This window comes from Leucoraja erinacea, chromosome 4, assembly GCF_028641065.1.
Source record: "Leucoraja erinacea ecotype New England chromosome 4, Leri_hhj_1, whole genome shotgun sequence".
Lineage (NCBI taxonomy): Eukaryota > Metazoa > Chordata > Chondrichthyes > Rajiformes > Rajidae > Leucoraja > Leucoraja erinaceus.
This window is the reverse complement of record NC_073380.1, coordinates 92971389-92995575: the sequence shown is the minus strand read 5'-3', so window position 1 is coordinate 92995575 and position 24187 is coordinate 92971389. Positions and strand designations below refer to the sequence as shown.

The 24187-nt window shown below is 42.5% G+C and overlaps 1 protein-coding gene across 3 annotated transcripts in view; it reads left to right on the top strand.

The window, feature by feature from the left end:
• The window catches only part of si:dkey-225n22.4 (collagen alpha-1(XXI) chain), a 159265-nt gene extending 138767 nt beyond the window's left edge, over positions 1-20498 (top strand). For all 3 annotated transcript variants that reach the window (XM_055634805.1, XM_055634803.1, XM_055634804.1), the window contains exons 19-29: positions 479-532; positions 5588-5641; positions 8787-8840; positions 12559-12630; positions 13441-13476; positions 15867-15911; positions 15995-16027; positions 17205-17351; positions 17437-17491; positions 18648-18833; positions 20362-20498. In XM_055634805.1, the coding sequence (XP_055490780.1) occupies positions 479-532; positions 5588-5641; positions 8787-8840; positions 12559-12630; positions 13441-13476; positions 15867-15911; positions 15995-16027; positions 17205-17351; positions 17437-17491; positions 18648-18833; positions 20362-20483 (858 nt within the window). In that variant the 3' untranslated portion in view covers positions 20484-20498. The remainder of the gene's footprint in view (positions 1-478; positions 533-5587; positions 5642-8786; positions 8841-12558; positions 12631-13440; positions 13477-15866; positions 15912-15994; positions 16028-17204; positions 17352-17436; positions 17492-18647; positions 18834-20361) is intronic.
• Positions 20499-24187: the final 3689 nt, after the last annotated feature.

Below are 24187 nucleotides of genomic sequence, written 5' to 3'. Positions count from 1 at the left end.
CTGAAAATGTTTTTTTTTTAAGATTGTTATTCCTTTCAACAATAAAATTCTGAGAAAGAAATATATTGAGTTCTGCAGAATTAACATTTTCATTAACTTGTTAGTCCGTGAAATGCACAGGACAGTGGTCATGTTCTCATTAAATAAGTTAATGTGCCTTTGAGTGTTGCTGTTAGTAATTTCAATTTATTTGTACTTAACAGGCACTCAAAGTTGTTGCACGTCATTTTTGTTAACATCTGTGATGAGCATTAATGATTACGAAACAAAAAATAAATACTGAAAAAATTAATCCACATTATAGGGCATTTCCCAGTCTATTTGCATGAAATTTCCAAAGGAAAGTGGACCAGTCACGTTGAATCCTTGTCAATGTCTAGTTTACAAATCTAAAAGTACTGACAAAGTCTCAGTGTAACTTTTTGATGAAGTGGGGAAAGAAAAATGTCTCTTGTCAAATGTTTTGATTTCTTTCTAGGGACAGAAAGGACTGATTGGCCAAAAGGGAGCTGAAGGACAGCCTGGGATACCAGTGAGTGACAGAATTATTTTTATACCATTTCAAAAACTCCCAGCCTCTGATTTGTCTTCTCAAAGCACAAACTCGCAAACCAGGTTTCTACTCACAACACTTGCCAGATGAGGTTAATTTCCCTTGCGGATGGTGGTATTTCTGAGCTGCACCATTCAATGCAGTCTGATTTGGAGAATAAGCCATCTGTTTGGATATTCAATCAATATGGTCCTGGCGCAGATTGGAGAATGAATGAGAAATGTTAGATTTCTTTTTTATTAATTTCTCAGGAGGTGAGCATTCCTCATCAGCATTCAACCCTCACGTCTAATTGGCATTGAGAAAGTGAATTGCTTGAATTGACTATGTCTCAGTGTCTCCTCTTCTCTTAAGCACTGATGTTGAATACATTTTATTTCTAACAAATGTTATCCACTTGTTGATTAGAGTGTTGACCTTTATGTCTTTCTAGGTGTCCGTTAGAAATTTTCAGTTTAAATGCAAGACTCAGCTATCCTTGCTTAAGTCTACCTAGTAAAAATAGCACCTATTTTTAAATAGCTCATGCTTCAGTTTCAAGTGATTGAAATACAGCTCCATTCTCCTATCACATAATAATCAGGAAATTGATCCCAGCCTCTTTTCCCTTCATCTCAGTGACCCAGCTAATGTCATCAAATTAAATGTTCAATTCTTTGTTAATGACACAGTCACTGGGTGGTTATGGAGTAATTGAAGGCCAATGGCATTTGCTATTTATGTGGGATCTTGCCTTGCACAAATTGCCAACCTCATTGCCTACATTGCAACAGTGAGGGCAGGTAGAAAGGGAATTAATTGGTCATCAATAAGCTTGGGTCATCCTGAGCCTGTGAAAGATACAATCAAAACGCAAATCTTTCTCACTGTATGCTGGAAATTCACCCTTCATTCGTCCTACCCAAACCTTTTGGCTGTGCAGAGGGCAAAAGCATGACTCCAGTCTGAAAAGACTGGGCCCTTTCCCACCCACCCATCTCCACTCACCACTTAACACCCAATTACCCATCCCCTCCTTCCTGCACAACATCACTTCTCCATCATCAGCAATAAAAATAGAGGAGGTGGAGAGGCTGTTCAGAAAACAGAAAAGTCCGGTAATCTCCCGGACCGAACAACATTTCCCCCTCTACTCTCAAGCTACAACTGGCACCGGTCTACACAGACATTTTCAACCAGTCCCTGCAAACCTGTACTGTCCCTGCCTGCTTCAAAGTCTCCACTATTGTCCCTGTACACAAAAAGGCAAGGATTACTGGTCTTAATGACTACAGGCCTGTCACACTGACCACTGTAGTCATGAAGACCCTTGAAAGGCTTGTGCTGGCCAAGCTGAAAAATATCACAAACCTCCTGCTGGACCCTCTGCAGTTTGCATATTGGGCCAATAGATCTGTGGATGACACAGTCAACCTGGACCTGCACTTCATCCTCCAGCACCTAGACCACCAGGGGACCTATGCGAGGATTTTGTTTGTTGATTTTAGCTCTGCATTCAACACCATTGTGCCAGAGCTACTACACTCCAAACTTTCCGAGTTGACTGTGCCTGAACCCCTCTGTCGGTGGATCACCATCTTCCTGACAGACAGGAAGCAGCATGAGAGGCTGTAAAAGCACATCTCGGACCCGCAAACGCTCAGCCTAGGAGCACCGCAAGGCTGCATAAACTCTCCTCTCTGTTACTCTCTTTACACCAATGACTGCCCCTCCACAGACACCTCTGTCAAGCTTCTCATGTTTGCGGACAACACAACCCTGATTGGACTGATCCGGGATGGGGAGGAATCTGCCTACAGATAGGAAGTGACACAGTTGGCGTCCTGGTGCCATCGCAACAACCTGGAGCTCAATACTCTTATGACCTAGGAGAGCTCCCCACCCAGACACCCACAGTCTGTCAAGCTTCTCAAGTTTGTGGATGACACAACCCTGATTGGACTGATCCAGGATGGGGAGGAATCTGCCTACAGATAGGAAGTGATACAGCTGGCGTCCTGGTGCCATAGCAACAACCTGGAGCTCAATGCTCTTATGACAGTGAAATTGATTGTAGACTTTAGGAGAGCTCCCCCTCCCCTCACCCCACTCACCATCAACAATACCACAGTCACATCTGTGGAGTATTTTAAGTTCCTGGGAACCATCATCTCCAAGGACCTTAAATGGGGGGCTACCATCGACTCCACAGTCAAAAAGGCACAACAGAGGATGTACTTCCAGCGGCAGCTGGGGAAGCACAATCTGCCACAGGCAATGATGGTCCAATTCTACACGGCCATCGTAGAGTCTGTCCTCACCTTCATCATGGTCTGGTTTGGCTCAGCCAAGCATGACACCTGGAGGCTGCAGCGAATCATCCGATCAACTGTGAAGGTTATTGGCTGCAACCTTCAGGGAGAGATTAACTGTGAAGGTTATTGGCTGCAACCTTCCCTCCATTGATGAACTGTACACTGCATGGGCCAGGAAGCGAGCGGGCAAGATCTGACCCCTCTCACACCACAAACTCTTTGAATCACTTCCATCTGGAAGGCGACTCCGGACTGTCAAAGCTGCCACAGCTTGACATAAAAACATCTTTTTTCCACGAGTAGTAGCTCTACTCAATAACCAAAAATCTGTTGCATCCTTTTGCTCCGGTATTTTATTTAATTCATATATTTAATCAATAATGTTTTATTATTAATGTTTTATGTGCTTTTCCTAACTGTCACTGTATGTCATGTTGTCACTTGCGGGCAGAGCATCAAGGCAAATTCCTTGCATGTAAATACTTGGCCAGTAAACTTATTCATTCATTCATTCAAACAAGAGCATGATTTTAATGCAGAAACAGAACTGAATGGGAGATGGATTGTAGAGTTAGGCAGATACCCGACATGGAGCGAAGTACAGCAGCAGGAAGTAGGTTGCATGGGAAATTATGGCGTTTCATGTAACTCCTTCCCTGTTGAATTTCTAGATTGACACAAAGTGAGCCCGAATGGTTGTTTTTGTAGTTCATTCTGGAAAAACACCATTGCACTGTTATATTTCTTGGAATTCAAGCTACTGTTAACATTGATATATTGGCAGCTGCCATTTTCTCAATTCTCCTCTAAAGGAATATTTTGGAGCTAGTTGCTGTGTTTCTTTTGACACTGTGCAGCTGTTAATTCTGATCCTTAAATGGCCTTTGAAATGTAGAAATTATTGTGCCAGGTTATATATTCCCCATTGAAAAAGATTCTTTGTGCACCACAAATTCTAAACTTGGATTCATGAGGTTCCAATTTCCATGCAAAGAACATAAAACGATGCAGAGAATCGGTGAAAACAGATGTTTTGGGCACCTTGCAGAATTTCCTGGCTTAATGTCTTGTTGATTTTTTTATGTTGGCTGTGAAGAGTCAAACAGTGTTGAAGAGCTGCCAGATCATAGAAACATAGAAATTAAGTGCAGGAGTAGGCCATTCGGCCCTTCGAGCCTGCACCGCCATTCAATATGATCATGGCTGATCATCCAACTCAGTATCCCGTACCTGCCTTCTCTCCATACCCTCTGATCCCCTTAGCCACAAGGGCCACATCTAACTCCCTCTTAAATATAGCCAATGAACTGGCCTCAACTACCCTCTGCGGCAGAGAGTTCCAGAGATTCACCACTCTCTGTGTGAAAAAAAGTTGTAGAATTCATTAAAGGAAAGAAAAAAAAGCTGAACAAAATATGGCTGAAAGTCTTGAAAATGGTCACGATGCTTAATCCGTAATAATTGCCACCAAGCCAGCATGAGTCTAGTAACCTGGGTTAAATCCTGATCTCTGGTACTATCTGTCTCTGGTATTTGCACTTTCTCCCTGAGACCACCAGGTGTTCTAGTTTCCTCCCACGTCATAAAAACAAGTGGTATGGTGGGCTAATTGGCTGCAGTAATTTCCCCTAATGTACAGGTGTGTTGCAGAATCTGGAATGTTGAATGATGAAGTTGATGGAAATGTGGAGAGAATAAAATGGGATTTGTGTAAATGAGTGTTTGATGGTCAGCACAAACTCAGTGGGCTGAATGGCCTGTTTCCATGCTGTAGGACTCTGTAAATATTCATCGACTCCTGAGGCATTAGCAGATAACAAGCAGCATTTGAGCATTATTGTTGATTGTCCCTGATAAATGCAGACAGTTTGAGTGGTGGGGACCGCACTTCTTGAGTGAAGAAGTGAAACGTCAGAGTTTTTGGTTCCCTGCCGTGGACTTAAAGCCAATTGGTAAAGATTTCCTACTTGGCATTTTTCATTATTTCCTCTGCTGGCAAATAAAATCCACCTAACACAGCCTTCAGTTATATCTGGCTCAAGGGCTTCTTGTAATGATCTTTATCTTCTTGGAAAGAAAATTGGTTACAAGGAAAAATATTTAAACAGCTTGTTTTTTCACCATTTGCTCTTTGCCAGTCAACAGTAAAGTCATGCAAATTGTATTAGATAAACTAAAGAGCTGGTGCCTATGAGGGAGTACCTTGATGTGGATGTTTTGGCCACCTGACATGCCACTTATTAATCCACATCACACTGACGTACTGACAATTCTGTGCCAAGCTCCCCAACTCTGTCAATCCCAATCCATTTCCAGCTCTGAATTAAAAGCTAATCCCCTTTTACATTATATTTGGGGAGCTCAGAACTGATATTATCTTAAAGGATTTTGGTGGGAGGAGCTGATAGAAGAAGAGTTGATGGCATTGGGTAAGAAATCCATTTGAGCTTTCATTGCCACAGGAGATTGGTCTGTGTGTTTACGACAGGTTGGGAATCAAATTTCAGCTGGATAGATGTGGATTGATTTTTGTTTGGTCACTTACGAGCAGAGCAGTCCATGCATTGAGAAAAGTAGCATAGCTGCCCGCTGGAGGTAGGGTTATGTGATCCCATCCCCCCCCCCCCCCCCCCACACCCCCCCCTGAGGTATGAGGGGAACAAACCTTTCTTTTGAAAATGCCCCATCTGCACTAAATAAATACCTCAGGTTTATTGATGATTTGTATTTAACTTTGCAGGGCAAGCAAGGATATCCAGGACTACCTGGGCATGATGGACATCCGGGCCTCAAGGTAGTGGACATTTCATTGTGTCTCTTTGATCTGAAATGCTATGGCTGAAAATAATGTGGTTCTTGGCAGTGGGAATTGTCATTGGCAGCGTTGGGAGATGAGTGGGATTTGCTAGGGAGAAATTTCCTCGGGGTACGGGCAAATCCACAGGTCAGAGAGGAGAAACGCAGAACTAAACACTAAATCTCCAAGCCCTTCTGAATGGGATTGAAGGCAACAAGAAGGTGGGTTGAGATCAGCATAGTAAGCCAGTTTTAATGTAGAGTGTCAGAAAAGAATATGCATTATACAATAATTTCAATAGTAAGGCAATTTTTTGTAATGGGAGCTGCAATCATAAAGGAAATAATGCATTTACCCACTCCAAATGTGGGAGACTGGGATCCACATTCTCAACAGTCAGGGTGAAGAAGTCTCTTAGTGTTCCCCACTTGATTTCTTGGTGACCATCCTATATTGACGAGTCTTGGTGTTTACTTTTAACCCATGTGTAAAAACTTAGTGACAATCAAGATCTCGCATAATTTTGAAATTATTTGTTAGCTATGTTCATCTCTTTTCAGAGGCCCGATCTAATTTTTTTTTCTTGAAATGTCCAAGAGAAACATAGAAAATAGGTGCAGGAGGAGGCCATTCGGCCCTTCGAGCCAGCACCGCCATTCATTGTGATCATGGCTGATCGTCCTGATCATTGGCTATATTTAAGAGGGAGTTAGATGTGGCCCTTGTGGCCAAGGGGATCAGGGGGTATGGAGAGAAGGCAGGTACGGGATACTGAGTTGGATGATCAGCCATGATCATATTGAATGGCGGTGCAGGCTCGAAGGGCGAATGGCCTACTCCTGCACCTAATTTCTATGTTTCTATGTCCCCAATCAATAACCCGTGCCTGCCTTCTCCCCATATCCCTTGATTCCACTAGCCCCCAGAGCTCTATCGAATCTCAGTAGTTCTCTCTAAGGTTTTGGAGAGTTCGTTCAAACTAACAAGCAGAAAGCTTATTTCAACAGAAGTGAATCCTACAAGCAGGGACAGTATCCTTGCTGTGCCTTACATCCACACAGGATAACTGGTCCAGCCAAGTTTGCACTGGAAATGTACTGGAAGCAACTGGCTATATGTTACAATTGTTATAGGGTACACACCTAATGTTATGTAAGTGACGTCTTTTGCAGGTACTTTTAATATAATTCTTTTTCCAAAACACAGAAAAATATTGAAATTAAATCTTCCTGTAAAAAATAAACAGGTTGGGGCATTGACAAGAGAAAGTAATGTGGAGACTGGAGGCAAAATGGAGACTGCAAATGGTGGGATCTTGAGCAAAACACAAAGGGCTGGAGGAACTCAGAGGTTCACTCAGCATCCGTGGAGGGAACGGACAGGCAATGTTTTGGGTTGGGGCCCTTCTTCAGATTTTATTGGAGTGGGAAGAGAAAGCTGGAAGAGAGGGTGGGACTTGACGATGGAAAATTCAATATTGCTGATAATGGGTTGTAATGGGTTGTAAGCAATGGGTTGCAAGCTAGCCAAGTATAATATGCAGTGCTGTTCCTCCAGTTTTAAAGTAGCCTCACTCAGTCCATTGTTATCAACATGATAATTACCAGAAAATCAAATTACGAATTCATAATAGGCCTCTTCTTGGAGAGTGTTGGAACTCATTCCTGCACTGGATAATGTGCATTCTTTCCTACATGATTGTAATCTCTATTAAATATGTTCCTTGTCCTTTGTCTATTGCCTTGATATCCTTAGGGCTGACATACTTATATCTTTGCTCGATAATACTGAAAAGAACACTCAAAGACCAACTTCACAAAGAAGGTTTTCTTTCCACTGATAAAGCTAACTGTTAACATTACATTTTGTTATGACAATTATGTATTTTGTTAGTTGATATCATTTTAAAGTGTGGCATTTCCTGCTAAAGCAAAATTAACTAAGTCTCTTTCAAAGTCACAAAGAAAAGGCAACAAACAACTCTTCAAAGAAACAGTAATTAAAAAAAAATATCAAAGTCAGTTCTGAGTGTATGTTTAGGAAATATCGCAGAGCAGAGCTTGATTTATTGGTGTTAGTTCATTCAATTTCTTGTTTATGTATGAATGTTAGGTTCAGCCGTGCTTTCAGTGAATAGCACCAAGGGAACAGGAGCAATTCAAGAAATCAGTAACAATTTGGACATTAAAATATTCAATGTTATTTAATATGTTGGATGTGGCAAATTAATATCTCAACAGGCAGATTATCCGTGAACTGTGAGAAACAATGCAAAATCCAATTCCCCATACTCTCGTTCATGTTCTCCACTTCTTTTCCTCTTATGCTTCCTTTCCCTGCTGGTCCCTTTACCTTTGCTCCCCACAAAGAAGTCCCAGTAATTCAATCCCTAAAGGCCCTGTCCCACTTTCCCGAGTTACTCACGAACTCTCCTGAGTTTTCCCCTCGATTCGAACTCGAGGAATGTCGGGTAATGTCCGTTGCAAGTCCATAAGAGGCCGTAGGAGTCCATAGATGTTTCGTAGCGGGTCGTAATGCCAGCCGTAGGAACTCGGGGCATCAGGTAAGTCGGGACGTTTTTTCAACGTTGAAAAATGTCCACGAGTTAAATAAAATAGCCCCAAGTAGCTACGAATGGCTATTACCGTAATTCTCCGAATTCGAATCAAGGGGAAAACTCGGGAGAGTTTGTGAGTAACTTGGGAAAGTGGGACAGGGCCTTCACTCTCTATTCTGTCGTAATTAGATTCCACCTGAAACATGCTCTAAGTCCCATCTGCGACAATATGTGGAATCAAATGGTATATGTGTCCATTACACCCCTCTCTTTCTCTGTAACCCCTTCTGGACCCAACACCCCTCTCTATCCCAGTAACCCCCTCCAGCTCTGCACTTTCTGTCTCTGAGATCCATCTTGCCCTGAAACCCCCTCCGCTCTGACATTACTTTTTATCTCTTTAACCCCCCCTCAGGTTCATAAACCCTCCCCCCCATCTCTGTCACCCTCTCCCAGTGCCACATATTTTCCTATCTCTGTAACCCCCCTCCTGACCCCCACACTCCTCCCTATCTTTATTATGTTTCACTGGGCATGACCCTAATGCTCTCAATACTTTTTTGTTAATGTTTTATTTTTATTTAGGGTGATGTTGGAGAGTGGGGGCTGCCAGGACTCCCAGGACGTGCAGGCTCACCAGTGAGTAACATCAAAATCTCATTGACTGTCTAATTAATGTGCTTAATGATAAACTTGAGACAGTTTTAACTCAACACACTAGCATATTGTTTGGGTGTTTATTATGATATTAGTTTTTGTGTCTTGATCTAAGTTTCTGAATTAACGGTTGGAATGTCCTCAGATTGGGAAACTCAGGTGTACAGCTAGTAGAGCCTCTGCCTTGTAGCTCCAGCTACTCCTAACCTTAGGTGCTGTTTATCTAGCAATGTTCCAAAATTTTGAGATTTAAAAAAATCAAGTCTGCAATCTATCCCATCAGATAAAGCATAAAAATAAGTTTAATTTGACACCTAATTCACTTTCATATCTTCAGTATTAAAAAAGTTATGGCCATTTTCATACTGGGAAATTATCATCTTGTTCCCTATTGCTTTTCCATTCACTTAACAAAAAGGCTGTGATCAAGGACAGTCAAAAGCCCATAACTTTCTTAAAAATTAAGAGAACTGAAAGAATGTTTCAGTTATTATAGATTGAAGCATTCTGAAACAAATATTAAACATTTTTACCTGGATGACCTGAAATTAAAGCATATAATTAGTTAGTTACCCAATTGTAGTTAATTACAAAATTCAATTACTAGATCTAAACATCTATCCATTTCTTAAGAAAAGATCAACATTTTTAAATAGCCTAAGTGCCCAAATAACATTCACACAAGAATTCACAATATAACATGATTTTTAAATCTCATTGTCATGGATTTATAGGCCAAATGGAAGGAATTTAGTGTTTAATTCTTGTAAATTAATGGCCATTTAAATCATCTTGCGAGTGGGTTTTTGAGTAATGCGATCGTTTGGAACGTTGCAGTTGTGGTGAATTTGAACCCCCATATCAGCAAGAAAAATACTGCCGGTTCATATGGGTCTTAAATCACCGTTTCGTAATGTAAAATGTGGATTAAAGGCATCTTAAGAAGCACTTTTATACTTAAAATAAACGACTTTCGTTTACCTGTCCCGTACGTGTAATCCGGCCCCGTTGTCAGCGTTGACGGCTTTAGAAACTGATTTTTAAATTACTCTAGCGCTGAACTTGTTGGGCGATTTAGCATTGGAGGGAGGTAGAATAATTAGTAGGTGGGAGAGGAATTCATTGGGCAAGTGAGAGTGAATAGGTTAGAAGGAAATATATGTGGGGAAAAGGGGAGAGATTGATGGGAATGCTCTGAGAGTTGATGTAGACTTGATGGACTGTGTTAGCCTCTATGTATGTCATAAGGAAGTATGGTCATGAAATCACTTGTTACATTTTGTGCCCACTGTCATTGACTACTGTAAATGGCTGCTGGTTTCTCAGGGAAACAGTCATGCTACATGGCACTCTCAGGAGTTTAGTTTGGAAAAACAGCGTGTAAACAGGCCCTTCGGCCCACCGAGTCAATGGCATTAGTTCCATCCAACACACTAGGGACAATTTACAGAAGCCAATTAACCTACAAACCTGCACGTCTTTGTGATGTGGGTGGAAACCGGAGCACTGTGAGAAAACCCACACAATCCCAGATAGAAAGTACAAACTCCATACAGGCAGCAACTGTATCGCTGCACCAATGTGTCACCAATAGAGATACATGATGAATTAAATAGATTTCATGCATCCTACACACAAATATGGGCTTATCCTTTCATGTTCGGATTTATGATGAAATGTTCAGTTCTCAATTTGATAGTGATTGATAATAGTCCTTCCAAATGGTACCAATAAATTATATTGAGAGGTTTATGCCATATCTTGAACTATAGTCTCCCTGAGACCCACTGTCAAAAGTGTATCTAATTTCCCCTTCCAAGATGCACTCTTTCCTTACCTCAACCACCCTTGTGGCAAAATACTCAATGGCAAGAAAATAAAGTATGCTATTATGCTTCATTCATGGTCTCCAGATATTGCACTGTACTTCACAGATAATGAAGAAGAATTGAACTGTTGGATTGTAGCAAACACAATAACCAAGTTGTTCCAATCAAGGACCCATCAGAGCCAAACCATTAGGAATACATTTCAGACAACTTTGTACACATGAGTGATAGAGTTTAAAACTCTCTTCCATAACTTTATGGAATATTGATTAGACAATTGCTGTTTATATTTTATCCATTTCTTATGGCTACACTGTAGAAAAGATGCAATTCCACTGGAAAAGGTGCAGAGGAGATGCACCAAGATATTACCTAGAATTAAGTGTTTCAGAAGAGGTCATTGAAGTGTGTATACAAAATTAGAGGCATAGATTGGACAGAGTAGTAGTAATGTCTAAAACTGGAGGGCATTGGTTTAGTGTAAAAGGTTTGGAGCAAATCCAAGAAAGAATTTGTCACCGAAGAGCGGTTTAAGTCTTGAATGCACTGCCTGGATATGTGGTGGAAGCAAGCACACTTACAGTGAGGTATTTATATAAGCACTAAAATCACCTAGCTTACCAAACTACAGGTTTTGTTGATAAATGGAATTCGTATAGGCAGGCCCTTAATGGTCAAGATGGATACGGGGATGTTGAAGGGCCTGTTTCTGTGTTCTCATGCACCATAACCTCTGAGACTTTGGGAAATGAAAGCAAGATCAATTGCTAATTGTAAATCTGGGATTGTTAACCAGTGATATTGAGGGATAAGTAATGAAGGAGCAATACAACGTTAGAAAATTAAAGAGCATTGATTTTATTCAATGGCGGACCAGGCTTGAGGGTGGTCCTCTTTCAAACATAGAAACATAGAAAATAGGTGCAGGAGTAGGCCATTCGGCCCTTCGAGCCTGCACCGCCATTCAATATGATCATGGCTGATCATCCAACTCAGTATCCTGTACCTGCCTTCTCTCCATTCCCCCTGATCCCTTTAGCCACAAGGGCCACAACTAACTACCTCTTAAATATAGCCAATGAACTGGCCTCAACTACCTTCTGTGGCAAAGATTTCCAGAGATTCACCACTCTCTGTGTGAAAAATGTTATCCTCATCTCGGTCCTAAAAGATTTTCCCCTTATCCTTAAACTGTGACCCCTTGTTCTGGACTTCCCCAACATCGGGAACAATCTTCCTGCATCTAGCCTGTCCAACCCCTTAAGAATTTTGTAAGTTTCTATAAGATCCCCCCTCAATCTTCTAAATTCTAGCGAGTACAAGCCAAGTCTATCCAGTCTTTCTTCATATGAAAGTTCTGCCATCCCAGGAATCAGTCTGATGAGCATTCTCTGTACTCCCTCTATGGCAAGTACAGAGAAGGTTCAAACCCCAGCTACCACATGCTGTGAAACTAATGTTGTACACTGCTATATTAATCTGCTATATTAATCTGTTGATTTTAATGGAGATAATAAACAGGCTGCTATAGAGGCAGCAAGCTGAGACTCAACCTCAGCTTTGGCCAACGTCTGTTCACTTCTGTTCACTCCCACACGTTCACTTCTCAGTATTATTTTTAACTTGTCTTAGGGAAGGGAGAGTGGCTTTCACAAACCATACAATCCTAATGAATGCCTTACAAGAATTAACTCATTCACAGCGGTGTTAAACCCACTAGAATTTTGTTCTTCTGATAATGTTTGGATCATTAAGAGTTGCCCAAAGTTCCGTTATCAAGATGAATATAATTTCTGTCTGATTTGTTTCCCTCGTAACGAATGCCAGAAAAACTAAAATAAAGTTAATTCACAATTTGTTGTCACTTACAGGGGTTAAGAGGAGAGCCTGGAATACCAGGCCAATCTGGGTCAATTGGGATTCCTGGAACAAAGGGAGACAAGGTATGGACGAACGACAACATTCTCAACCTGGTACCAGTTTCATTCCACCAAACAAATAAAGCATTTTTAAATTGAACAACATCCAGAAATGTTACCAAATGAAAACCATCTTAATTTTGGTTTATTAAACCCTTCTTTAAAAAGGTTACGGAACCTCAATAATGTGCAATGACAAGGATTCTGTTGAGAGGATTTGTACTGTGTTTAAAATTACTAAATAAAGTCAAGTTTATTGTCATATACATAAGTACCCTGAGGTACAGGTACGATTAACATCTTGCTAGCAGCAGCATCACAGGCGCATAGACTCAGACAAACACAGACCAAAAATAAATTATACATAAATTACACATAACATTTCTAAAAAGACTGCAGAAAAATAAGACATTAGTGCAAAACACATTTAGAACAAGAACAAGTGCGCAGTAGTGCAAGGGGTGAACTGTAGTATTATATTGTCGAGGTGGAATAGGGTCATGTGGGTTGGTTCAAGAACCTTGTGGTTGTAGCTGTTGCTGAACCTGACATTGTGGAACTTCAGAATGCTGTACTTCCTGCAGTGAGATGATGCAAGACCCAGATAGTTGGGATTTTAGGTGATAGATGCCATTGTCTTAGACAGTGTCCCATATAGATATTTGAATGGAGGGATGTGCTTGTGAGGGGCATTAAGCCAAAGCAATGTGCCCACATATTGAACAACAGATTATGACAAAATAAATTCAATTTGGCAACTGAATGATTTGCATTTAACATTGTCAACCAGTTGATGCAATAATTTTTGCAGTGTTTTGTATTAATATTTTACAGGGTGAAGCAGGAAGTCCTGGGAAGAAAGGCAGCCAGGTAATAAATGCATCCTTCTCAGTTTTTGCTTTAGATAAACATCCATGGCATCAGTTTCTTACATACTGGACAGTTCTCATTTGCAGAATTACATAATAATACCCCACTTGAGGCCAGTCAGTCTATTAAGCCCTAATCACTGGGTGAAAGGGCAATACAGTATGTCCCACACCCATGTGATTTCCTTTGTCCCTGCAGGTTATTCTACATTCCTTCGGCTTCCACTCCACTTGCTACTTATCCCTTTAGAAAGTTATGGTGGCAGATCGACCACTTACAATTGACCCAGCTTGTAGATCTGCTGCCTCACAGGTCCAGTGACCCAGATTTGATCCTGATCGCCAGCACTATGCTGCCCAGTGGTGTGAATATTGATTTATTTCACTTCAGGTAGCCCTGGCATTCCCTTTCTCTCTATCCCTCCCCTGTCCAAGTTGCACAAGCTTCTCATTTTAAACCTACAATTAACAATGGCCTGTTTCCTTTATCATCATTACATTTTTGCATATCTTTTATTCATTGTTCTTTATCTTTCCACTTCATCGACGATATCTCTAATTTCCCTTATCCCTAACCAGTCTGAAGAAGGTTCTCAACCCAAAACATCACCCATTCCTACTCTCCAGAGATGCTGCCTGTCCCGCTGAGTTACTCCAGCATTTTGTGTTTATGATGAGTTTGCATGTTCTCCTTGTGACTGAATCTATTTCCTCTGAGTCCTTCAGTTTCCCCCCATATTCCAAAAACATGCAGGTTGGTAGTTTAATTAGCAGGCGTAAAGTGTATCTTGTGCATAGGGAAATGGTAGTATGTGGGAGGATTTGATGACAATATTGGGGTCTACCAAAGGTATCAGTTCCTAAATGGCCAAGGTCCTGAACACTGGAGCCTCTCTTAACAAGGTGGCAGAGGCTTGCTTTGTTGTTAGTTAAAGGGTCTGATCCTGCTTTGTACTATTGCCAGGAATCCTAGACATCGGCTTCTTCACCATGGGTTCTTTCGTCATCCATCTCCTCACCAATAACCTCACCTCGGATCTTGCTTTCAAATCCCCTTGGCCCTGGGAATCGGATTGAAATTTTTTCACACAGAAGACATGGGCATATGGAATGAGCTGCCTGAACAATATATGGACAAGTACATGGAAAGGAAACATTTAGAGGGATATGGGTGCAAATGCTGGCACATGGGACTAGTGGGGATGAGCATTTTGGACCGCATGGATGAATTGGGCCAATTAATTGTTTTGTGCAAAATGATTCTCAGACTATCTTAGCCCATTTCTCAGTCATCTTGATAATTATCATCCTCTACTCATGCTTCACTCCACAACCCCAGTCCCCTCCTTTTCCTGGATTCATCTCCTCACCTCCACCAACCCATGGCCTTCATTCATCCCATCAATATCCTGGCCTTTCCTGCCTTCTCCTGCTCCTAGATCATTGTCTTCAGCTCCTGTTCCTTACTTACTCATTGCAATAGTATGAGGTTGCAGGTGAAAAATGTTTGCCCCTTGGGTCACGGATGCGATGGAGCAGAAGAGCCCTGGGGTCTTGACAAAAACATTCTAAACTCCCCTGCAGTAGACTGAGTCCAGAGGGACTATTCTACAAAGCCCCGAGAAACTGCAGATGCTGGAATCTTCAGCAAAACACAAAGTGCTGGAGGAACTCAGTGGGCCAGGCATCTGTGGCGGGAATGGATAGGTGACTGTGGAATTCTCTGCCTCAGAGGGCGGTGGAGGCAGGTTCTCTGGATGTTTTCAAGAGAGAGCTAGATAGGGCTCTTAAAAATAGCAGAGTCAGGGGATTTGGGGAATAGGCTGTACTGATTGGGGATGATCAGCCATGATCACATTGAATGGTGGTGCTGGCTCGAAGAGCCAAATGGCCTACTCCTGCACCTATTGTCTATTGCCTATTGTGATGTTTTGGGTCTGGACACTTCTTCAGATTGATGGGAGTATGGAGGGAAATCAGGAATAAAGAGGAAGTGGTGCAACAAAGCCTGGCAAGCGAAGATAGTGGAAGATAGACACACCCCTAGAGTTCCTCAGTGGGACAGGCAGCATCTCTGGCGACTGAAGTCTGAAGACGGGTCTCGACCTGAAAACGTCACTGAGTTACTCTTGCATCTTGTGTCTATCTTCGATTTAAACCAGAATATGCAGTTCCTTCCTACACTTCCTAGGTGAATACAGGTGAGGGGGGTTCATTGGCAGATGGGTGACTGCTGTCAGAACATGATGAAGGGTGTTGCAACTTTCATTTTGTGCATACGGTGTAATAAGTCTACAATAAATTCTGTGATAACTAGCTTACAATATGGCAGAGAGTGGAGATCTCGTAGCAGATATGTTTTTGAGTGACGTATTTATTTTGTTCACCTAGGCTGAAAGAGGGAGAGAAGGACCCCCTGGTTCTCCAGGGCCACAGGTAATTTAATGTATTACTTCATCATTTATAAATCACAGCACTCAGTGTTTCATTAGTAACTTTCTGTGTTTACATTTCTGCAGGGACCAACTGCTGCCAAAGGTGAAAAGGGAGTGGTAAGTTTCTGGGAAATAATGTAAAGCAAATAAAAGCAGTGAATGCTGGGAATTGCCAGCAGGCCGGGCGGCAACTGAGGAGAGGGAATGTTTCAGGGCAATGACCTTTCACTCAGACTGAGAAAATAGAAATCAAGTTGCAGAGAAGTGAGAGAGGTGTAGAGACCAAAGAGGATGGAGGCCAAGAGAGACTGGATAACACAAATGGTGATGGAGCTGTCTGAGCGAGAGACGTGGGGAAGGGTTGTTGATCTCAACTGCTCTGTCTGGAGGAGGTGTAAATAGAGGGAGGTGAATGAAGACAGAGGAGAATTAAATTACAGTGCTGGGACTGAGGTAAACATTATTGCAGATATCTGAAATGAGAGGAAACACTGTAAATGCCATAAGACAGAATTTGCAAAGATCGAATTAACATTACCTTTGATTGGAACTGGCACACATACTCATCTGTTGGAGTGCTCCACAGTGGTGATAATATTTCTGCTGAAACCAGGAGGCATGTTTTCACAACAAGGAGTTGGCCATTTGAAATCAAGATGAGGAAGCATTGCTTAACTCAGAGGATTATCAATATTTTTGAATTAGTCCGTGCAAAAGAGAACGTAAACAAAGTTCAGACTAGAGTGTTACTGATGCAGAGAATGTGCAAATAAACCAAAAATGTACAAAAGCTGGCAACAAAGTAGATAGATCGATCGTATATGAGGTGCCAGGTCAGATGTCTGATTACAGGGGGAAAGAAGGTATTCTTAAATCTGGTGGTACATGCTTTCAAGGTTTTGCATCTTCTGCCTAATGCGAGAGAGGGAATGAATGGGGTGTGATCACGTTGGCTGCTTTCCTGAGATAGCGTGAATAGTATAGGGAGTCAGTGGGTGGGGGGGAGTGGACTTGTCGCTGGCTTTCATGATGAACTTCGCTGCCAACACGACTTTGAGTTTTGCACATTATAGCTTGGATTGGCAACTGTTCTGCCCAAGTCCGCACAAAACTCAGTCGTGCTATGGGCTAAGTTCTATGGGGCATCTGAAGAAATTAGTAGGAGTCGTGATAGAAAATTAAATGTAATTTTACTGTGTGATGGAGCAGTTTGGGGGGACCAGACTCCTGCTGCTTTGCTCAAGTCTTCTCACACTGCACCTGTAATTAATATTTTTTCCTTCGTGTTGCTTAGAAAGGGAATACAGGGCCATCTGGTGAGAGGGGGACTGAAGGCAGGAATGGTGAACCTGGGCCAATAGGCCCTATGGGACCACGTGGACCGTTTGGGCAGGAGGGCCCGTCTGGACTGCCTGGTGCCCCTGGACTCCCCGGGAAACCAGTAGGTATTATTGGAAAACTGCTCCCACCTGATTTCTTGTGTATGTTAAGTTACAACAAAAATAACTTCCATTTGTTCTAATTAGGCAAATCCTGTTACAGAAGAGCATGTGATGAAATTATGCAACAACATGCTACGCAGTAAGTACCTGCACTTTCACTTGTTGACTGGAGCCAACACCAACACAATATGTAATAAAAAGGAAATAAAGATGCTGGCTCATACCAAAGATAGACACAAAATGCTGGAGTAACTCAGTAGGTCAGGCAGCATCTCTGGAAAAAAAGGCTTGGTGACATTTCAGTTCGGGACCCTTATTCAGACTAACACAATATCACTAGAATGCTTTCTCAAAAGCCTGTTGCATTGGTTGCATGGTAATCCTCAAGTTATGACAGGGTCCCGTTCCTGAGAACGGTGTGTGGGAGAGAACCACAGAAACAGCTGAGGGTGAAGAGCGAGCAGGCAAAGGGAGAGCAACCAGGGAGCCTCGCTGACAATGAGCAGTGAGAATAGTCAGCGCTCCCAGCTCTGCTCGGCCCGACCCAGCCCCTGATTGTTGGCAACTCAGGGGAGGTGTGGTGACATAAGTGAGGTGACGTAGGTGGCTGTGAGGACATAAGGGCCGTGGAAATTCTCACATTCTCACCTCGCAGAAGATCCCTGCAGCCGGCAAATCCATACGGATTCTTCATGCCGGTCTCGCAAACACTGGTTCGTATGTCGGGGTCGTCCATGAGTCTTGTGCTCCTTTTCATGAATTAGGTGTCCTTTAGGTTGAAACAAATACAACTCTCTCCACTTGTAGGGATGAATGCAGCTCCAGCAATACAAGAAGCTTGAAACCACCCAGCACCAATACAACCCACTTGATTGGCACCTCTAACTACAAATTGCACTGCTGTTACTCACCTAGACTACTTTGACAGCACCGCCAAACTAACAAACGCTCAAGGGCACTAAGTGCACATAATCTTTTTCTAAAAATATACTTAATTCAGCGTGAAAAATATATACTAAACAGAAATTCTTCTGACATTCTCAGCGTCTATAAATGCATTCATGTCAGTGGTCACAAACTATCCTTATACCAGGACCCCATGTCACATGTGGCTCCCTGGGGTGATATATCCCTTCACTTATTTGAGGGATGTCTCCATCAGACACTGCCCCTATCACCGCTGTGCTTGAGTTTTTTAATGCACGGTGAAATATTAATACTGATTTTGCCTTTGGAAGATAATAGAGACCTGTGAAATATAACAGTGACTGTTTTACATTCTCCCCATTACACAGCTCAGTTGCCATCGTTACTTCACAGCATGAGACCAAGTTGCCAGTGTGAAGGAATTAAAGGAGATCCTGGACAACCTGGAGCCGCAGGGCAGCCAGGACAGAGGGGATTACATGGGTACCCAGGCCAAACAGCCAAGCGAGGATACAGGGGGCTCCCTGGTAAGCCCGGACTACCAGGAATGAAAGGTACAGTAATGTGTACTCAGAAAACACATCGTGAAGTTGGGAACAGTGAAATAGTTCTCAGCTGTATATCCCCTCAAGCCAGTTTGACGATTCAGTGAGATACTGTATCTTTCTCCCTTATGTCTAAATGACTTTGGTTAATAAAAACATTGATACAGAAAAACTGCAGTACATCCCCAAATAACAAACAGGTCCCTTTTTTACAAATGTCCATGTCGACTTGGACCATGTCAGAAAGCGTACAAAAATCTCTGGATATGGTAACCATATCTACACACCTGTACATGGTACTAACACCATCATCAAGTATGCAGATGATACAACGGTGATTGGTCTCATCAGCAACAACGATGAGTCGGCCTATAGGGAGGAGGTCCAGCTCCTAGCAGCATGGTGCACTGACAACAACCTGGCCCTTAACTCCAAGAAGACCAAGGAGCTCATTGTAGACTTCAGGAAGTCTAGGGGCGGCACGCACACCCCCATCCACATTAATGGGACGGAGGTGGAACGTGTTTCCAGCTTCAGGTTCCTTGGGGTCAACATCTCTGATGACCTCTCTTGGACCCACAATACCTCTAGTGATCAGAGTTATCAAGAAGGCTCACCAGTGTCTCTTCTTCCTGAGGAGACTGAAGAAGGTCCATCTGTCTCCCCAGATTCCGGTAAACTTCTACCGCTGCACCATCGAGAGCATCCTTACCACTGTATCACAGTATGGTATGGCAACTGCTCTGTCTCCGACCGGAATGCACTGCAAAGGGTGGTGAAAATTTCCCAACGCATCGCCGGTTCCTTGCTCCCCTCCATTGAGTCTGTCCAAAGCAAGCGTTGTCTGCGGAGGGCACTCAGCATCGCCAAAGACTGCTCTCACCCCAAGCACAGACTGTTTACCCTCCTACCATCCGGAAGGCGCTACAGGTCTCTCCGTTGCCGGACCAGCAGGTCCAGGAACAGTTTCTTCCCTGTGGCTGTCACTCTACTCAACAATGTACCTCGGTGACTGCCAATCCCCCCCCCCCCCCCCCCCCCCACCCTCCCCCGGTCACTCCTCCCACCAGGAAAACACTATGACTGTATGCACGTAAATAGATGTATTTATTGTCATATTCTATGTCGCTCTTCCAGGGAGATGCTAACTGTACTTTGTTGTCTCTGTACTGTACACTGCACAATGACAATTAAAGTTGAATCTGAATCTGAATCTGATATCTACAGAGTAGGGTAATTTAAGGCATCAAATGCACACCAGACTGATAAGAGAGACCAAAGCAAAAGTGGAGAGATTCAAAACTAGATGCACTATAAAACTGGGTGCAAAGAGTTACCTTTCTTTGTTTTGATTATTAGATATTAGATGCGGAGTTGTTCACATGGCTGACAGGAAAATGGAAAACGTTTTGCTTTCGTCCCAAAACTCTCCAATTCATTGCTGTTCCAGAAAAACATAGCTTAAAGTTGCACAGGAGCACGGAAGTTGATGAGTTCTTTTTCATGTACAGCAGTTTAACAATACTCTTTTGTTTAGGTGAGCATGGGATGAAGGGAGCCAAAGGTATGAAGGGTGAAGAGCATTTCGGCCTACCAGGCCCACCTGGACAAGCAGGTAAGATGCAGGACATCTTCAAACAACCAAGGACATTCATATAAGATGACTAGGTGCTGTGTGTAACATTTGGTGGGCAGTGAATTCCTAATCTAATGAAGAAGTGAATGAAAAAGTACACTCAATCAATCAACCTCAACCCGTTTCCCTTCAACTGGGAACCAGTTAAAGGGAAACCATCTTCCTACTGAGTTTGTAAATGAAACCTCAGGGACAATGCGCTAAAGGATCGGAAAATCTGAAAGGACTAAAAAGCTAAAGGGTATGTGGTATCTGGTGTTAGTCACCATTCCATCTTTAGTGCCAGCAATGTTCTATCATTGCCACAAGGCCCAAGGAGCTGTGTGCAATAATCCTGACTTTACTGGTGAAAATTGCACAGAAAGATGACGTTGGAGTTCACAGAGCAAACCAGGTAGACTGCAAATGACAGAGGGTTGGTCGGGAGGAGGTAGAGAGAGATCCACAGGGTTTTGAGGATGGTGGAGGTGGGAGGGGGGGGGGGAGGGGGGGGGGTGGGATTGGGCCTGTGTACTCATTGAGTCCATTCCAACCATCAAGCTGCCTTTACACTAATCATGTACTATTATTCTGCCACATCCCCATCAAATCCACCCTGAATCTACCACACACATATATACACCAGGGGGAATAACAGTGGACAATTAATCTACCAAACTGCACATTTCAGGTGCACAGAGCACCCAGATGAACCCTGTGTGGTCACGAGGAGAATGTGCAAACTTCTCACAAACAGCATCAAAGGTCAGAATTGAACCTGGGTCACTGGAGCTGTGTGGCAGCAATTCTATCAGCTGTGCCAGTATGATGCCTGAGTTGTGATGCCTGGGTGGTGGTGCGGGAATGTGGAGTGGGATGCAAGTGGCTTCTCAATGGATCAAGGGAAGAAGCAACTTTGGAGGATGGGGCACTCTGCTGGATGGGAGATGTGAGTGGTTTGTGGAGGGAGTGCAGATAGGCTGGAGGTCTGTTATTGACAGAGACGTGCTGGGAGCCTAGACATTACACATGGTGAGGTGAGTGGGTGGGTGGAACCAAAATTGTTTACTAGAATACCCATCCTCTGCAAGATAAAAATCACGTATAGACTGGGAAAGGCTGCTTGCCTTTACCAACCAGAGGCAGGCCGCAAATGTTCACGTTTGACCCTTTACAGTATGAACGGCCCACTTTGAACATCCAGAATTTTGGCATCACTGGAAATGCCAGGCTCGTTGGTGTGTATGTGTGTCACGTGTAGACACTTAGTCAGTGGGTTTTGGATAGCATTTCTTCACATAATACACAAAAATGTTTTGGTACCCAGACAAATATTATGTCAAACTATTAATGTAGCTTAAACCAGTGCTTCTTAAATTGGTGAATGGTTGCCACAAAGGGCAAATGAAATCATTTTGGGGAGAATTAAACTAGAGGGGTGAATGAAGGGTGAATAAATTAATTTATTCAGATATTTATATATTTTTTCTATGCTTAAAAAAGGCATTTGAACTAGTTTTCGAAGACAAAAACTGCAGTAATCAAAGCCTGAAAGGGTAGGATGGGGCTGAAGCCCAGTGTTTAGACGTTGGAATGGTTTTCTATCATTCTAGTAGAATGATTTTCCAATTCCAGTGGTAATTAAACTTTTTTTATTTTTCACTCCTAGTTTTCTTTACATATTTTTAGGATGTTCAAAAAGTTGAATAAAATAAACACTTACGAAATTAGTTAATTTATGTTTTTTGCTCATGTGACAAAATAAATTATATATAAAATTATACACAAGGGAAAATTACCAAGAAACATAAGAAAATTTAATCGAGGGTGAATGACATTTTGTTATAAAGACTCAAGGGTGAATGACACTGAAATAGTTTAAGAAGCACTGGCTTAAACCATCACTTGATGTCCATTTAGTGTTGAAAGAGAAGCGAGGTACTGCATGACCAGTAATCTTTCTTCAGATTGCCTTAAATATATAATTATTAATGGTGACCATCAAACTACAAGCTTGTTTGACAATCCATTATGTTGACCAAACTGCACATCTCTAATGGGTTGCACGTGACTCTAGACCCATGGCAATGTGAATGGCTGACATTCTTTCTCACAACACTGAAGCAGAGGAGCTGTGCAATTGGAAATAGGTTAAAGCTGATGTTGCACAAAGATGCAAGCAATTCCAGGTCTTGGTGCCAGTGACCACTGATTAACCTGCAGGGTTTCCATTTAATGCTAGAAATATTGTACAAGACTTCCCCAAATGGTGTCAATAATAGTGATGTTAGTTTTTGATATTAGCTGCCGTTTTGAGGCAACGCTTCCTGTGGATCCCTCCAATGGTAAGGAGTTGATGCTCCAAGACGCTCCTCACTGATATCTACAAACTCAAATAATGCTTCACAAAGTAGCCAGGACTGCTTTGCCCATAGATGTCAAGGTGAGAATGAACCACAAATTCCCAACATCAGTGATGTCCCAGGCTGCTGCTGCTGCTGCTGCTGCTGCTGATGATGATCTCTATCACATTTCATAGCTGCCTATTGCATTAGGGAGACCGCACATTATTAATCTACAAGTTATGAGAACGTCTTCTCCTCTTGCTGAGGCCTACAGGAGCAGACAGAGTGAGCACAGTGATTCAGTATCTTTGCAGGCTCCCCAAATAATTATTCATAGATTGGATTCATATAGCATTACTCCTTACAAAAGTCCCCCCAGCAAACTCCTGCAGGAGCACCTGACTGTTGACCTGCACAAAGAACATGTTTTTATTGGTAATAATCTTTGCCAACATGGCTAGACCTCCCTTAGCCGTCCTCCCTTCTCCCATAGTAGAAGCATCCAACTATAGCTGGAAGAGTGTGTTGTTGTATGTCTCTTAATTAAACCAGCTCCCAAGGTACTAGTCGCGAACAAATGTGGCTGCTGCAAGAAATTGCAATGGACATGAAAAATGCTGCACACCAACATCGATTCAGCATGACATTACACAGGAAAACTGAACAATACTATCCTGGTTAGACAACAATGCTGGAGAAACTCAGCGGGTGAGGCAGCATCTATAGAGCGAAGGAATAGGTGACGTTTCGAGTCAAGACCCTTCTTCAGATGTTGCAGTGGAAGATCACAATTTCTATTGTGCTTTTAAATTCTTGGGTGACTCTTAATGCCGCTTTAATTGCCGTAAAAGATGAGAAAATAAGTTTATGGCTTTTGACCCTTAAATGCTGCTGAATTGGCCTGGCAATTAACATTGTCCATAAGCAATTAATGATGAACAATAGGTGATCGTACCTGCCTCAACTACTTCCACTTGCAGCTCTTTCCATATACCCATGACCCTATGTGTAAACAAGTTCCCCTCAGGTTCCTATTAAATCTTTCCCCTCTCATTTTAAAATGATGTCCTCTGGTTCTTCATTGCCTTACTCTGGGTAAAGGACTCTGTGCATTCACGCTTTCTATTCCTCTAATGATCACCCCTCATCCTCCTGCACTCCAACAAAAGAAGTCCTAGCCTGCTCAACCTCTCCCTATATCCAAGGCTCTCGAGTCCTTAAAACGAACATAATACTACAAATGTGCGTTAACCAATGTCCTATACAACCGTAACATAACCTCCCAACTTCTATACTCGATATTCTGACTGATGAAGGCCAATGTGCCGATAGCTTTCTTCATCACCCTATCTACCTGTGATGCCACTTTCATGGAACTATGTACCTGCATTCCCAGATCCCTC